General features: G+C 40.1%; 1 protein-coding gene across 1 annotated transcript in view; it reads right to left on the reverse strand.

The window, feature by feature from the left end:
- Positions 1–18,410, reverse strand: part of LOC308130063 (TOX high mobility group box family member 2-like) — a gene marked incomplete at its 5' end in the record, with an annotated part of 73,017 nt that overhangs the window by 6,480 nt on the left and 48,127 nt on the right. The window contains 2 exons of the mRNA XM_080496246.1: positions 1,585–1,815; positions 17,312–17,575. Coding sequence (XP_080352372.1) covers positions 1,585–1,815; positions 17,312–17,575 — 495 coding nt within the window. The remainder of the gene's footprint in view (positions 1–1,584; positions 1,816–17,311; positions 17,576–18,410) is intronic.

Raw genomic sequence — 18,410 nt, forward strand, 5'->3', positions numbered from 1 at the left:
ACTACCTTGGCCTCGAGCATGTGGGAGTTTTGCTTTGGCAAAGCTGTTTTACTTCTTTCTCTTTATTTTTGGAAAGAAAAAATCATTTTTGGTATCAATAGATGTTGCACTGTTAAGAAAAACACTGAAGATGCCTTTGCATTGTAGCAGGGACGATTTGTGTCTGCGCGTGCACGTGCGTGTGAGTGTGTGTGTGTGTGTGTGTGTGTGCGATCATATGTGATAGCTTGCTTTTTCTGGGGTACACTATAATGTGTGTGTATTTACCGACTGCATAACATATCAGCGCTCGAATCCTGCAATCTCCCCAGGCATGTTTATATTTTTCCCATATTGACCATTTCTTGCCTGTAAAATGTCCTACTTTGTTAGTCTCAGACTGTTTTACAGCTATTGTTGCACGGAGAGCTTCCCCGCCCTTCCTCCACTTCCCTTTGGTAGAATTAAATTTAGAAAGAAAATCATTTTAATGAGAGTCAGGGGAGTGGGGATAAACGGATGGATTATCTTTAGAAAGAGAAGAACTAGCTCATTAAGGTGAGCTGTATCTCACAGCAATGTTCTGGTAATTACACAGCAGATAATGCCAACGAAAGGCTGCTGTCCTGCTGCAGCAGGCACGCCATCTTCTGGAGGGAACAAAATGTATCTAATGCAAAGCGTAGGTTTTCATGCGCATAGCGTATGTGAAAATATTTCATTGTTTGACGCAGCACGGAGGTGAGCTACAGTAGAGACCATGCTTGCACAATAAAATCTATATTAGATATGGGGCCACATTTTATGCATCCAAATGTCCAAAATCAATAGATTATTGGTGTGAAGATGGGAGGAGGAAGGTCATTTTAACCTTGATTAAAGCTGATAACTTGTTTTCGAAAACAGCATATTGCATTACAAATGATATCATATCATGTATTTCGAATGAACCAAATTTAGAGTGTAGAGTTTGTTTTGATTAGACCAGCCAGGATTCTCTAAACTTGTTATAGTCGGACTGCTCAGTAGAAAGTGGCCCTTTGACAGTGAGGATGACATTTTTGTGGCCCTCACTATGATCAAAAGTTTCCTTTCCCTGATTGACTGTATCTTCACAGATCACGGTGTCAGCTTGGGGGCAGATTTAATTCAATTCAGCTTCATTTATACAGCGCCAGTAACACCGCAGTAATCCAAAGGCACTTTGACAGAGAAAAGAAAAAAAAAGGATTGAAAGAGAGAAAAAGTTAGGACAGAGACAAAGAGCAAGAAGCAAAACCAAAAATAACAAAAAAATAAGACAGTGACAGGAAATTGAGACAAACTGAATCCAAAGAGGAAAGGTCCACCCAGATGATTATACTGTATACTGTAGCTAAATACATACATAAAAAAACAACACTGTGTGAATCCCTACAACTCAATAAGACATTACCAAAAAAAACGTCTTTACTTTTTTAAAAGAACTAAAGAACATTTCAGACAACTGACTCTTACATTACAAACTTCCAAGGGCTCACTCTGGGTTTGTATATAAATTGCCTAAAAGTCAGATTTGAAATGATTTTCAGCATCAGCTTCCTTCCTGTACTGTATATTTTGTACCTGCTTCTGTTCCTCTCCTAGGCTGTCCCACATGGAGGCCACGATCTTGGAGACGTCCCCGAAGGTGGCGTTGGGGTTTTGCCCCTTGATAGCTGCCTGGGTGTCTCTGAAGAAGAGCGCATATGCCGACACAGGTTTTTGCGGCTCATTGGGATCCTTCTTCTTCTTCTTTTTTTGAGGTTTGGGCTTGGGCTTCATCATTTCTGCTGAGGCTCGTTTCTCACTGCTTATCTGGAGACAGAAAGAGGGATGAAGAGGATGAGGGAGAAAGAAAGTCATTAATCAGCTCATAACAACTCTAAATAACTCCTGTTATTTGCCGTGTTTATATTCATGATCATTGAAGGTTATAGTAATAATTATATGTGCACGCGCAACAAAAACTTTCAGATAGGTTATTTCTAAAAGGATGCCAGGTCGACAGTTTTGTTTCACAGGGGTGGGGTTATTCGAGAAGAAACTAGAAGAGTAATTAGAATTTGATCTGCAACAGCATCGCTAGATTTCATTTTAGCGGTCGTGAAATCACTAAATTCATTCAATTCGATTTAATTAATTCACCTTTTTCGTCTCTTTCATGTGAACCACAAAGAATTCACAAACATTTTGTGAGAAAACCATGAGAAAAAAAAATTACAGAGGGTTTTTTTTCCCCTCCCCCTTTCCATACACACCCAGTGAGTCTGTCAACAATCTCGCTACATTTTCAGGGGGCCAAAATGTTCACATCTGTTTGATGTGCTTGATCCAATACACATGAATACATTTTCATTTCCATGCAGGGCTTTGACTGGGAGTCAAATCCAGGTCACCTGATTCTGGATGTGATTCTATATGGAAATTGCCTTCTTTGCTGAGGAGAGAGCATGTCAAGCAGAGGAGAAAGGGAGAGGGAGAGAGAGAGAGAGAGGAGAGAGAGAGAGAGAGAGAGAGAGAGAGAGAGAGAGAGAGAGAGAAAGAGAGAGAGAGAGAGAGAGAGAGAGAGAGAGAGAGAGAGAGAGAGAGAGAGCAAGAGAGAGAGAGAAAGTGATAAGGAGAGGAGATGCAGTGAAGGGTGTATGGCAGGAAATAAGTGAAGGCTTGATGTTACCATTAGTATCACTGAAACATCAGTTAACCTGATGTTCTGGTTGCTATGAAGGCAAAAAAAAAAAAAAAAAAAAAAAAAATCTTCTTTCCACTCACGTCACACAAGATTTAATGACATGCCGAATACAAACAATATAAACTAGTGTTGATATCAAATGAAGGATGCTCATGTGGACTCTTCTTTGTTTGTTTTGGATTTTAGAGAGTTGTTTAAAATCACGTTTGATTCCTGAGTCAAGTGACAGTGAAGTCCTTTCTTTTTTTGGCACCATCTCCCAGGCTGAGGTCCTATTTCGTCATGTTGCATTTTAGTGAGATTTTAAACATCTTTGAATGTTTGCTTTCATAATCCACTGATCCAGGGTGCCAATGTTAAAACACAGCAGGAGGGAGAACACACCATGAAAAAGATTTGTCCCCGTGCAAGTATCAAACAGCAACTGGAGGACATTTAAAGACGTTCATTTCCATCTAATGCATACTTATCACGAGATTAAGCAACGGCCATGTTTTCCCCCCTTTCACTGTCAATTGGAAAACAGGAAATGACTGCCTTTGAAAATTGCATTGTTTCAGCAAAGCATTTGCCAAACAACACACTGTATTCCACACAGCATGAAATTAACTAATCAAAATTCAAGGTCCAGGAGCACATTTGGCAGCTAAAGAAAAAACTTCAAAATGGCTTTTGTGCTGTGTGGAAATGAATGAATGTTCCCATTCAGGCTGATGAGAAAGTACTGCTTGTCTATTTCACAGCTTACAGGTAATATTCATTTTTTTGGGGGGGTACGAGCGTGCGTGGTTTCATTAAAAAATAATCATCCCTCACTTTTAGGCAATGAGGCAGAAGACAGGCATTTGAAACGACATCTGTTCCACCCAAGCCTTTGAAGTGAAAATAGAATAAACTGAAGGTAGAGCTAATGGAATGACAAAATAGAGAAAAAAAAGAAGGCTAAATAATCTTGAGAAAATTCACGTGTATTCATAGAGAGAAGAGAGTGATGACACACAACAGCTTGCAGCAGCTTGCAATCTACCAGCAGAATAAGGGGCACATTTTCTCACTTCTCTCCCTATTTCCTTCTCTCATAATACCAGGTTCACGTTTGAGAAGTATGCGTTGGGAAGAGCTAACATACTGATGAAATATCAATGAATATGAAAGATTGAAGAAAAAAAATTAATCACAAATAAAGACTACCTTTAATAAGCTATGCTCAATCTGTTTGTTTTTAATACATTTTCTTCATGAAATAAATCTACTCTCAAATTCTTAATATTTGCTGTTAGTGTTCTCCATCTTAATTCATTTCTGATCGTAGCTTCTGTATTGCTTCTATTCTTTGCCTGTAACTCAAGATTAAATGTAAACTGCAAAAATATGTTGTGACAGAATGATTATATCTTTTTTCATATTAATAAAATACCAAGTGCCACTTCAGTGTAACTCCTTAAGATTTATTTTGATTAACCGTCTGCTTGTCATCCTCGCATAACAAATACAGAAATAATTGCAGGAAAATGAGAAAAATGTTATTTCGTCTGATCATAAGCATCCATTAGACTGTTTTACTTACTGGCTTTGCAAATTATCGATGGCGGATGAACGAATAACCACCATGTAACAACAATATCAGGCTTATTTTCTCGGGCTTTCTGCTGCAGGTGCAAAGAACAGTCATGATTATGACAGCTGTTGTTGTCAGTTGAGAAAAAGAGGCAGTCGCATCCCTTATTCATAATGCAGCACCTTGTGGCTGCAGTGCATGCTGGTCTATTTTCCAATTCTGTCAGTGAGCAGATTGGTATTTGGTGCTCTTGTGCAATGGACTCCTGTTGATGTAAAACTGTGAGACTGTGAGTTCTTTGACGCTGATGTGCCAACACTAGATCCTGATGTTTTCATATTTTACACTGACGGACAGTTTTGTTTTTTTTTTTGTCCTGCTCAACGGTTGTTGTGCTGAAGGCTGCTTGACATGATCTCATGATCTCATGGTATCTTTAACTGGACTGTTATGTTTTTATCGACAAACAAAAATATATATGCAACACAAACAGAAAACTGAATCAAAAAATGCTGTAATAAAACACCATTCTGTGAAAATCTCAGCCTCATTAAAAAGTAAATTTACCTCCATAATTTTTAATAATAGGTGTCGAAGAGTTATGATTAAGGATTGTGAGGGGACAATGTTAACACAGCAGCAACTTTAAGTGTTCTTACACAGAGGTCTGCTTTGGGACTATTTCAAATTATTTACAAATGCTACCCAGGTTTTACATAAAAAAAATAAAAAAAAAAGCAGCCATGATCAGGCATCACAATCAGTCAATTGATCGCAAGCAGAATTATCACTGAAATGGCAAATTGCTGAAAGAATAAAACAGCTTCAGAGGAGAAGACAAAAAATATAACGATTGCATACAAGTTTGCATACTCACTGTTTCCATACACGCAAACACACTTCCTACTCATCGCGCAGAGTTACACCAACATTGTCTAAGAAATTACCTGACTTTGACACTGAGGAGTTTTTCATTTGCATCGGATAAAATATGATATGGAATGTGGTTGAATAGTAATGTGACTTTACTTCTCTGTCGTGGCTCCAATACGAGCCAGAGACACTCCAGTGGAGGGTAGAGACTCCAAAAAACAGCACATTGTTGTTGCCAGGTAAGACCACCATGTCCTGTACCATGGTGGAGTCTAAATATATATTTGTACACAGCTTTCTAGTTCACCAGCCAAAGATGGAACTATAGTGTCAGCTTTAGCCTGTTCATCCCATCAGCATTTCTGTTGTTTGACAGCCAGAGAGAGAGAGAGAGAGGGAGAGAGAGAGAGAGAGAGAGAGAGAGAGAGAGAGAGAGAGAGAGAGAGAGAGAGAGAGAGAGAGAGAGAGAGAGAGAGAGAGAGAGAGAGAGAGAGAGAGAGAGAGAGAGAGAGAGAGAGAGAGAGAGAGAGAGATGGGCAGGAGGAGGGGGATGTGTAATTCTGAATGGACAGTGCTGCACTGGCAAGACAAGATTAGAATTGACAGCCTGATAACTGCGTCACAATCAAAACAGCAGGGAGAGAGAGAGAGAGCGAAAGAGGGACAGAGAGAGAGAAAGGGAAATTGGAAACAGAGCAATCGCAATGGAGAGCCCAAGAAAGAAAGAAAGAAAGAAAGAAAGAAAGAAAGAAAGAAAGAAAGAAAGGAGGTAGGACGTTCAAGCAGCTAGAATGTGAGGTGTGTTTGGAGGGAGACCGAGTTGATGTAAAGAGAAGAGATAAAAGCAGAAGGGTGGGTGGAGTGATATAGAAAGAAGAGGATTGATAACAACAACAAGGGCAGAGCAAGCGGAGCATCGGAGAGTTTAAGAGACATGAAAATTAGACAATAAAACCAGGTAATAGCATGGAAGGAAGTAAAAGTGTTTGTCCAATCACATCCTCCGGAATATATGCATCATAATAATCATCATACACACTAAAGAGCAGAGTGGAGAGTGCTGCATGGTGTATCGATTTCAAAAGGCCATAAAAACAAACAGGAACTACTCTGATGTGACGCATAGATGCACTTTCTCCTCACAATGATGGCCGTTAAGACCAAAGCATGATGCAGATACTGTGCACAGCACTAAATCATATCTGAATGCCAGCCACTTCTGAGGTCTGTGCTCATTGTTTCAAGGAGTTAAAACCAAACAGCTGTAAAATGTGAGTGCACACACAAACACACGCAGAGGGAATTGGTGTGCAAGCACAAACAGGGAAAAAAAATGATGATAAAACTGTTTTACATGCATTTTTTTTTGGGGGGGGGGCTGGCAAATATTGTCTGAATGTGCACCGGTTTGAAGAATGAGATAAAATACATGCACTCGTCAGCAACTGACTGAGATACAGAAGAGGCTTTTTAAACCAGCAGTTCAAGAACATCAATCGGAGGTCGGTAGTGAAATAATCTTTGATCAAGACTTGAATCTCAGAGAAAAGGCAGTAAAAGATATGACAAGCTGACTCTTCTACAATGGATCATCTGCCACTGTTTTTCTCAAATGCCGTGCTGCCAGATAATGTTCAGAACAAACGTATTCAAATGTACTCTTTAAGGTTTGTGAAAGACGTGTTTAATACATTTGTAAAGCCTCTTCATCCGTTTTATATAGAACACTTTATTAAATTAATGCAGAGTGCACCCTGGACAGGTCTTCGGTCCAACGACAACACCACCGTAAAAATTGTATCTTCAAATGTAATATTCCAAGTCTTTTGTTCCCATGTTGCAACACAGAAATGTCACTATTGGATCTTTGTAATGTTTCTTACTAACAGTCCCAAAATGGAAGTTAATCAACTCTAACATCTAATCAACTCAGATGTTCAGACCCAGAGAGACAGCTAACTGGCTTTAATAAGTATAGGCTTAGAGCGGCCCAACTTCACCTGGCCCGTCCAAAAAGGAGAAAAAAATCTACAAAAGTATAGAAACTAAAATCTTCAGGCTGTCACAAAGCATAAATGTAAATTCATTAAAAGAACAATTAATATGTGAGCAGCACAAGTGATGCTTGTATAATAGCAGCAGCCTGTGTTGTTCCTTGGACCTGCAGTAACAGGTTCTCCGATCCCTCTGAGGCTGAAGGTACAAGTTGTAAACAAGTCTGAAACAAACAAAGTCAGCTGATGCGCCCAACTCGATAGCAACCGCATGCTCATTTATCCATTCAGCAGATCTGGAGCAGCGTTATTATTCATTCAGAGTGGCTCCCGTGTCCAGCTGACGATTTTAAACATTTAATCTCTCTCATTTTAGCTCTGTTTGGTTCCTTAGGGAAATACCCAGTTCTTTATCAGCTAAATACTTCATTATATTCCCCAGCTGGTTGCTAATAGTGTATCTGCCTTTGGATGTTGGGCGGCGAATGTACTACGGTTGTATTTTTACTCTTCCTTATTTTGCTTTTTTCCTCATTTAAAACATCGTCCTGGCTGAAGATGACAGACGTAAAAGTGAATGAAAGCAATAACAATTTGAGCACAAACATGTATAGAGTTCAGGCAAATTCTCAGTGGATTCATTAATATGAGCGGCCAGTTTGTCATTGTTCATTGTTTATAAAGACATTCTGGAGGAATCATCATTAGTCTTATGGAGAATAATGTAAGAAGCTGAGTTGATATAGCTGTACTTTCACATTTATAGGCTTTTTGAAGATATGTTTGCCCATAAAAAAACAATGTTATTAATGCACTTACAGTGCAGTGCAATGGATTTCTATAACAGAACGACTTTTCCTCACCAGCATACTAGAGAAAAGCACAGCTAAGTGCTGCTGATGCAAACTCAAAGCCTCTGAAGGTTAATAAACAGATAAATGGTCATGGTTAAAGCAGCAGCAGCAGCAAGAATAATCTAATTTTACAATGGTTATATTTTTTCAGCATTTTTTTACAACAAGCTGTTTCCTCATATTGCAGCCTTAATTCAAAAGTGCATCTCTGAGGGCTGTGTAGAGCTGCGGAAATATTCACACACAAAAGATATTGTTGGTGTATGTCTTTCATGAGGAGGCTACAAAGTCAGCTGGTTTAAAAACTGTAGCAGCATGTTTGTCAACCGAATCATTCATCCAGTTCCTTGCAGCTTGCGAGGATGCAGGCAGTACAGAAATGTATGATAAATGATGAATACTATCCAAAGTTTCACAGACAATAACATATATTTAAAAGATGTCAGTCCTACCCACTTGACTCTGCGATCAGATGTTTGTGGAGGGGAAGGAAAATAAACGCAAGAAGTAGGTTTTGGGTAAAAAGCCTTTGTGAAGTTACTATAATTGGGGTGGGGATCGAGATGACTAACGTTTCTGTTTTTATAACATGCATTTAGTGGCTTTAGATATCATTTTCAACTAGCATTTCAAAGTGCACCTGTATGTAACGCTGTCAGGACTGTTGCCATACGAAATGTTGGCAGGCGTGATGGTGAATGTAAACAAAGCTGTTTGAGATCTGACTGGTTCAACCTCTTGTAAACTAAAACTGCCAGTAGATACCATAGATGGAATCCAAAATTCAAAACATTTGCGAGAGTAGTTTTTTGGAAACTGTCTGAGCAATAAACAGAAGTGACTTTAAATTCCAAGTTTGCACAAATTCTCCATATCTCATGCTACCTGTCACTTGTTTCGCAATCATCCCCTCGTCTTTGTGTACCCCTGTCATTTAGTTTACCATGGAGCCTTGATGGGTTAAAATATGCCTTAAAATATATACAGAGCCCTTCTCATCTGGAAGCAATTACAGCTCCATGTCAGACTGCCCATCTGTAAGCAATGAACAGGAAAGCATGTCAAAGCCACTGCACAGATCTCTGAGTGGAGGCAGGCAGTCGTCCAGAGAGCAGCACTCATCAAATAAAAAATACAGCCCAGCCCAAACAATAATGAACCGGAAGTGCAGATTCATGGTCGCCATCTGAACGACATGAAAGGACGTCAGTGGAAATCCTACAGACCTGATACGTAAAGAGGCCATTATGGAATTTGTATGCAGTTCTGGTGCTGTGCCATTACAAATATACAACATCTTTATGATTTGGGAGTTTTATTAGTGTTTTCAGACTTGTACTACTGACCAGACAATGTGGATTTCATTTCAAATAACATTCTCACTGCCGACGTTTCAATTCAAACTGAAGTCCAGAGTTGTTTCCGAACTCGGCTGCGTGGTTTTCCCTTACTGTGGAGGAAGACTGACAGCTTTGAGGAGCTCCTTCCTACAAGCTTTGCCTAACAGCACCGGACCTACTTAATCAGTTTAAATTGCAAAGTCGAGGCTCTTGAATTTGGTAATGTGGTGAAAACAGTGGCAAGTGAGAGCTAATTAGATTAACGGTAGTTTAACGAGCTGTTGGAGGGGCCCCTGCAGATTGGATTTTAATAAATAGTGGCAAAAGCATCTGCTATGCACTTCCTGGCTCTGCTGGCATCCTAATTGGCCCCAGTGGGTTGCTGTAGCTCGGAACTGTGCAGAGCAATTTAAGAGGAGGGGAAAAGGCAAAATGCTTATCTTCTGTCCAGGTAAGTGTGGGAAATAATAATAATTTAAAAAAAAAGCATCTTTCTGATTGTATCACTTCACACGGAAATATTAATCCAAAACTACTACAGTTTCAGAGTGTTTTCTCACCTCTGAACGTTGACAAAATGTCAATGTGAGAACAGAAATTCCTCTTAGTACAAATAAAACAGATTTGAAATGTGTTCCTCTCTTCGCTATTGTTTGTTTTCAAGATGATATGCTCCCATGATGAGGCCTTTGTCGAGGCAACAGCACAGAAAGGAAAAACAATTAATCAAACATGAATGAGCGACCATAGCAGGGTTATTTCCATAGCAACAGCCCGAGGGGACAACTTGAACCCTTTAATGTGAGCTGGTGATGTCTCTTTGTAAACATCTGCGCAGCGGGGGGAGAAAGCCAATGAGAGAGCCTGGCAACAGAGGCATCACAGGGCAGCAACCTCTTGGTATCAATCGAAGTTTCCATTATCTAGTGTTGAAAGGACCAAAAAGTGCTCTGAAACATTGTATTCGCCAGCGTTTGGAGTTTATAAGCATCTTTGTACTGCTGCTGTTAAACGTCCAAAAACACCGAGGTGTTGTTCAGTGCAGCTTGTCGCTGATGAAAAAACATTATGCAAATCATTAGAAAAGAGTCATGTTACAAGAAATGAGCTAATTTCTGTAGACATAATTCACCTGCTTCGGCTGCTTGAAGAATTGCAGTGGAGCTGATTTCAAAGCCATTCAGACAAAAGCAATTTCTCAAAGTTGTGCCTCTAACATGAAGCAACAAATCACAGTCATAATCTCTCTCAGACTCATGCCTTACGCAACCCGCAACCAGTAGGCTCTTTCAGCCTCCAGCTGTGTCCAACAGCAGGCACTATACAAGTGCACAAACAGCTTCTATAAAGGGTTGCCTGTTGGTGGTCATAAAGGCACCAGACTAATTGTCATTTCACAATTCCAAGATAGGTCAGTGGGGAATTGCCGTCAAAGCAATCTGCCGTCTTTGTCCACTGATATGATAAAATTGCATGAGTGAAATCTTCACATTTACAAAAGGGATTTTTAGAGGTAGAATCGTGTGCGTGAGAGAGCGAGCGGCAGAGAAAAACAGAGTCTCGTGCTCAGAAAATAACCCGATTGTAGCCTAAAAATGATTTGAGTATAAGTATACAGTAGCAGAATAGTAATTCGGTTAACCACAAGGCTCTCGGCATATAGGAGGGAACATAAACAGTCTATAGTTCTGAAGTGCAAGACCAAGTCAGCAATCCTCATACAAATCTTCAATCAGCTCTCAATGAGAAGCACATGAACCATATCTAAACATTTTAGCGACAAACTATACCCCCAAACCTTCTTCAAAGGCTCAAGAAAATATCTAAATAAGGGTTTTTCTTTACCCTCTCCCCCAAGGAAGAATCGAGTCATCAATGACTCGGCTGTATGTGGAGCCTGGCAGCGCAACCGCTGGCAGTGGCAGGTATCCGTAACCTTCTTACAAACACTCTCGTCCCAAACCTCATTGGTTCCTTGGGCGAGAGTAATGGCTTCTTTGCGCTGGGCTGCGCAGTGCTATTGTAGAATCACAGAGCGGTTAATTGAAACAAATGACTCTAATAATGGGACATTATCCCCACAGGCTGGCTTTGTGGTGGGCCTAATTAGCGTTGCGGTGGTGGCGAGGAGGACGAGTCACCACGCTGATCCCTCAAAGGAAAGAGCCGAGGCCCCTTTTAAGTGGCCAGTATGGGATTCTCCTGCTTGCGGCGTGCGAGGATGCCGGGGTTTTTTCAAAACCAGCGTGGTAAATGTAAACATGTTTAGTCAACCCTTGGGCTGATCTGAGGGTCCTGCTCCGCTTTTCCTTCCTGCTTCCTCTGTGCTTTCCTGATTCAAGCAGGTGGAAAGGGTTGAAGACAAAAGAAGGAAATGATTTTCCTTCCCTCCCCCCCACTTCTATTAGGTATTGTTATGATTAGATCTGCAACTGGAGATAAGCCTTTCAAACCAATCAATACATGTATTTATACAAAGCCATATGTTTAGATTAGACTTTTGTGTTTTTAAAATCCTGAATATCTTCAGTCAGCACGTAAAAGACAGAAAAGCAGCAAATTCACGCATTTGTTTTGACACACTTTTCATAGTAGAATTTTAAGTTGTTTGCTTGATTAATCACATAATCATTTCAGTAATTATTAGAATTATTGACATTTTTTTTTCTCCATGGTTGTCCTCTTGCACGTCGTCATGTTCTCCTTCGGCTCCCCAATGGCCCGTAACTAATGTGACAACATGGGATATTGTTTTGCAGATTTATTTTGATACCATTAAAATCTGTTTGTGCCATTACTAATTATTTACCCTTGTACATGATGATCCCAGGAAGTCAGATATAACGTAGTGTTCAAATCTCTGTGACCAAGCTGTTTTAAATATTCATTAGTTGTAACAGTCGCCTAAGGTTATTTGAATTAGCGCCATGAATATTCATGAACTGCAATGAATGTGCATTTGTTTTTAATGCTCAATCCGTTAATGCTCATCTTCATTACCTCACTGTGAATCTGGAATAATAAGCAGCATAAAACAAAGCTTTATTTTTTTAAAAGCACAATCCTGCTCTGAAGCCTATTTGTTTCAGTTTAAGCGAAAGCAGGAGTGCCCCACCAATTATCTCGCTGTCATTTCTTTTGACAACTACAAGACACATCGTTCACCCCTGTTGTGGAGTGTAGCACTGAAGGGCATCTGTCTTTTTGTGAAATGGAAAGCCACAACAGAAAATATTTCTACTGTTACAAAAAGTGATTTATCTGGCAACGTCACCAAGATGTCAGATCTATCCCAGTGAAAGGCAGCAGAGCAAGCAGGTCATATGAGATATGTCTAAAACCTCCACTGGAAAAAAAAGATTGCTGTTTCAATTTAAAAGAAGAAAGAAAAAAATTGTAGTAATCCAGCCGCACTGAGCATGTGATGGCAAATCAAACTGTACTTTTCAGCAGCATTTTTTAGATACTGCTCCCTCATAAGACAGTTGTGGGTGAAAGAGAAAAAGGTCTTCAGGCTTAAAAAAACCCCACTTTAATTCAGTAATTCATTTCTCTGAAGACCACAGAAGTCAGACAAAGACTGTACAGTGTTGATATTCTTACTGTGACCTCTTTAATGCTGCGATTTGTTCTCCATCTATCAATTGCTGCACTGTCAATAAGCACCGCTGTCAATACAGTTTGTGTGTCACCACTTTAACACTGTTATGGCCTCTATGTCCTAAATGCCAAGTGATGCAAAGATACATTTCCTTTTGCAGATAAAATGATGCCAAATTAAGTCAAGCCAACATAACTTTGAAGCAGATTGGGTCTTTTTTTTAAAACTGAAATCAATAATAATAATAATAATAATAATAATAATAATAATAATAATAATAATAATAATAATAATAATAATAATAATAATAAGAAGAAGAAGAAGAAGAAGAAGAAGAAGAAGAAACATTTTAAAAACATATCCAACTAAAGGTGTTATATGTATGTATGTATGTATGTATGTATGTATGTATGTATGTATGTATGTATGTATGCATGTATGTATGTATGTATGTATGTATGCATGTAGAGTAGAGTAGAGAGCTTTATTCCTCCCCAGGGGGAAACAAACTTACAACAGCTCAAGGTAAAAAAGTGCAGAAATGATCAAATTTAGGAATGTAAAATATGTAAACATATGTAAATATCTAAACAAGAGCAAAAAATGAGCACAAAAAATAGAATATGTAAAAATAAAACAATCCAGTAAAAAAAGAAAGAAATCCTCTAAAAATAGAGTAAAATGCCAGGATTGATATACACACAGTGTAGATAGGTAAAAGAGATGTACTCAGTGCAGGTATGTATGTCTAATCATCCTGCTCACAAGTGGCCAAACACTTAGACATATAGTCAGAAGCAAATAATTGCCAGTCTTGCCACACATATAAGCATAGCAGAATGCCATAAAGAGACTCAGGTTTGGGCATGCTCGTTGCACACCCAACTGCCACAGCTATTAATCTGGAGTTACATATTTATCAAAGCTCAACAAAATCCCACCAGGGGTCATCTGATAGAATATGTGACATAAACTTGTAAAAGTGGCAGCAGCTTATTTCGGTGGCAGGGGCTTTCCTGCTCCCTCACCAGCCTCATTAAACCAGTAATGAGACAGTGGCTGGTGCTCTGTTTCAATATTTAAACACACTGGCACCCCTCTAGGCTCCGTGTTGGGGCCGCTCTACAAATTCCTACTCGACCTCTCATTACCATTTTCTGGCTAGGGTCCCTCCTCCTTTGGCATTTTGCTTTCTTTCTTTTTTTTTTTTGATCTCGCTGGCGACACCTCACGCTGCCAGACCCCAACGATCAGGGGGCTTGTTGAACACGAGACCCCCGGGTGCCACCTCTTCCTCGAGCGCTGTGATGGCGGAAACCCTGACAGCTGAGGGTGAGACCGGGATTCTCCCTGAGCAATGAGTATTCACGCGACAGCATGTTACATTTCACAGGATCCAGTCATCCCGAGCTCGGCTCCTTTCTGCGTCAGTTCAGGGAAGCTGACACATCAGGTCAGCGGCGAGGGGAGGAGTCATACCAACGAAAGAGCATTCGCTGACTGACAGCTCTGTCTTTTGTAACACTGGTGTTGATGCTTCTGCTGGTCGGAATCCCTGTGAAAGGTACAATTTCATGTCGAAGAAATGGTTCAAAACTGGCACTTAAGACTATTACCAACAACACGGGACTGCGGCAGATCGGCTCAAACCGAACACCTGAGCAAAGTGTTGCATCTGCCACTTGGAGAGAAAAATCGACCAAAACAAACCTCAAAACATCACACGTACAAACTCAAAAATTTGTCTAATACTCAATACATGTATTCAACACCTGTTTTTTCCATCTGCTACACACCTTTTTGATTTACTGGATAATACCCCAACTGCCTGCGGAGTCATAAATGGAAGGAAAGGAGGAACTCATCAAAGTAAATTTAGTCTCTTGCAAAATCACACGCAGGTCAGAAACTGAATGTGATTTTGCAGTCAACTTCATTTGCGCAGAAATGAAAGACTGAAGCTTTAAGGACAAATGCACCTTGCAAAAATGTTTGTGTCTATACAGTGTGATGACGGTCAATCCACTGCTCTCAATCCTGTAATGATTTAACTGTGTTTGCTGTAGGATCGATGTGCGCTGAAAAAGAGAATCCCAAAGCAGGGAGAAGTTTACAGAGCTTCAGCCTTAGGCTAAATGTTGTACAAAAACCAGCAACAACATCCCTTGAGATGAAGCATATCTGTTGCTCCAGCTGAGCTTGTACTTGTAGGAGGTTTTAAATGTGCAGTGAGGGATAGCTGTTATTGAAGAGAAGTGTATCCTTAAGGTAACGCCGTCGACTTTTTATTTGCTTTCTTCAGCAGTGGGGGAAAAAAACACAGTGGAATGATTAGCGTTTTGGTTTTTCCAGCTATCTGCTCCAATTTTTACGAATTTATTGTAAGGCTTTTGTCAATACAACACAACAAAGGTAAATGCTCATCTCTTCATTTCTGACCCCGGTTACACCGAGAGCCTGTTTCCATCCACCCTTATTATTCTTTAAGCATGCAGCAGACATAAATTCAATCTTCCTTATTATACCTTTATCAGTATGAAATTAAGGTTAATTGACTTTGCTGGGGAAACATCAAATGAAAGATTCCTAATGGAACCAAAATGAAAATAACGTCATCTCCAATTGCTTTAAAATATTTCTCAATATACAGCCTACTTTTCCATTCCTCAGCCTCAGAAATAAGCTCTTCTTGTCCCAGGAGATAATAAATGAATTGAATCCCCCCACCCCAACCCCCCACCCCCTTTTTCTTCCTTATCGGTCATCTATTTTTCCAGAGTAAGCTATTACTTGCAGGGGTTGCTAGGCAACAAGAAATATTAATAGCGGCTATTATTAGCCAGCCTCTGCTAGAGTAGTACTAAAATGTGGAAGTGGGAAACATGAATGTGTTACATAAATCTCTGGACCTTTCACAGTGTGTGCAAGTCTCTGTTTGTGCGGTGATTTATTGCAATGACGGTTCATTTATGAGAAAAGGGGGTGTGAAATAAGAAAATGGAACATTACCCTGAAGGGCTATTTGAAAATAAATAATTGCAAAGGTGAAACAAAACCTGTTTAAGAGGCAGGCACTCCCTTTTTTTTGTGTTTGCTTCTGAAACATCACAGTCCAAACAGCACAGGCTGCTTTGTTCCACACACTTGTGTGTGGACAGCACACAAGCACAAACTTCACTGCACACTAACAACCAAAGACACTGTATTAATCAAATGACTGTAGTCTTGTCAAGACATTTACCAATATTTAAAAAGCAAGCCAACTGCAAATGTTAAAATGAAGGGCATCTTTTTCCTGCACTGAGCATATTGAGCGCAGTGTAGCTGGTGGATTGTGACCTAATCCTGAAGACGGGCTTTAATGGAGGCCTTAGATACCACCCACAGAAAAAAAAAAATGGAGCCTGCAACTTATGCAGTTTGATTCTGAAAATCACATAAGACCTGATTAACGGAGGATAAATGCCACGGATGCTCACATTAAAGCATAAATATTCATGATGAGAGGGCAGAGGGAAAAAAGTAATATTTATGTCAGATGAAAGTATATAACATTGAATAATTCACCACACAGGCATCTATAATTCATCTGATTCGACCCTATGATTAAAGCATTTCAATGTGTTCGCTAGGGGTGTTTACATGTTCGGTCTGAAGCATGTTTAACACAAGAAAAAGTCCCTTTGCTGGAAGAAGGAACAGGGGTCCTCAGCATCCTTTTGATAAGAGAAAGTAGCTGACAAGGGATACCCCCCCACCCCACCCACCCCCACCCTCCACATCAAGATTTTCTGTTCAAAAGCTCCGCACACCCCTTACCCATCTTTTCTCTGCCCCCCCCCTCCTTTTTTTTTTGCTTTGCCGATCATAAATGAAAATGTGCAGCACAGAGTTTCTCGCTCCATTTTTTCGACTCACTTTGAGGGAATGAAATCTTTGAGTTGTGTAGCTGTATAGATATTAAAAAAGCTCTGCTGCAAAGGTCTGGGTGTTAAGGAGGCTGCAGCTCTCTGTATTTATAAATGTTGCATGCGCAGACTCTGGCCCGACTCAAGACTTCAGTGTCTCGGCTCCCTTGGCCTCTCACCAAGCTAATTACCACAGTAATTGAGGACCACTTTGCCATTATTAAAAAAATGTACTGAGAATATCGAGAGCGGCGCACACGAGAATTAGCCACTTTGCCATCTCGTTGGTGATTATATTCAGCATTGAGCAGTTCCGGTTTTCAAAAGACGAGACAACAAAAACATGTGAAACCTTGGAACAAGATTCTCGCTGGCTTACATCCAATCCTCTGACCGCTAAGACTAATACTCTACCACAACGCTTGACTTGCACAATCATAAAGGGCCATAGCTGAAAAGAGACAGAGAGAGAGAGAAAATAAACGAGTACTTACTGAGTGCATAGGCCCAGAGAGGAGGTGAGTGTCCTGACCCAGCATGTTGGACATCATGAGGGCGGGCAGCTCGGGGTAGGAGTAGGTGTTGAGCAAGCCATTGTGAGGCAGGGAGTGGAAAGGGTACCCTGACTCGTGCTCCATGAGATGCAGCAGGGAAGGGTCGGCGTGGTTCGGAGGCGTGATGGGGGGTATCTCGTAGTCCTCGTCGCCTGCTCCCCCTCCTCCGCCACCACTGCTCCCTCTGCCCTGACTGGAGTAGCTCTGAAAAAGGACAGGAAAGGAATTGCATCCATGTTTCTTAATAGAGGAAGGTGCAATTCAGCTAACGTTGTGCTTTTGCTGTCTTTCAACCCCTTACTACTCTTTTTTTTTTTGTTTAATTTTAAGGTTGTAGAACACTGCTATCATTTAATTTCTTGACATCAATTATTTACCAGTTATAGTTATGAGAAATATGCATGCCAGTGGTGAAAGAGTAGAAGCAATCAGTCGATCTTTATTTGCCTTTGCACCTTTCAAACAATAAAACACATCCACCTCAGACTACTCAAATACTACACAAACGATTGAGAAAGAAATATAAAGGAATTTATTTGTAAACATACACAGCGCTGTGTGTGTAAGCAAGGTGGTTAAATAATAAACAATGTAGAAGAAGCGTGTTATTTTGCATGTCAAATATGAGAAAAAGAAAGACCAGCATCAGGAGTAATTATAGATGAGACAGCCACTTGCATGTCTATGGGCAGTTTGAAGTCTATAGCCCACCTATAACAATTTGCGTATCTGTCCAACATGAAAAAAAATAAACCACATGAACAAAAAAACCAAAAAAAACATATCAAAACACGTCGATTCAATTACAACAGAAATGTAAATTAGGTGCGCAAACACTTGAGGAATGACTACAAAGTAGAACTTGTCCATCAGCCAGTCCTGCTACTCAGCAACATTTCCATATAAAACTCTAAGACTTCAGTAACAATCTCGGAACGAATCAACTAACAAAAGATGTTCCACAGTAATTAAAAACCTTCATAATTAGCTTTTATATGCACCTGTTATTTGTGTGCGTGTGCATGTGGTTGTTGTTGTT

This window comes from Blennius ocellaris, assembly GCF_963422515.1.
Source record: "Blennius ocellaris genome assembly, chromosome: 5".
NCBI lineage: Eukaryota > Metazoa > Chordata > Actinopteri > Blenniiformes > Blenniidae > Blennius > Blennius ocellaris.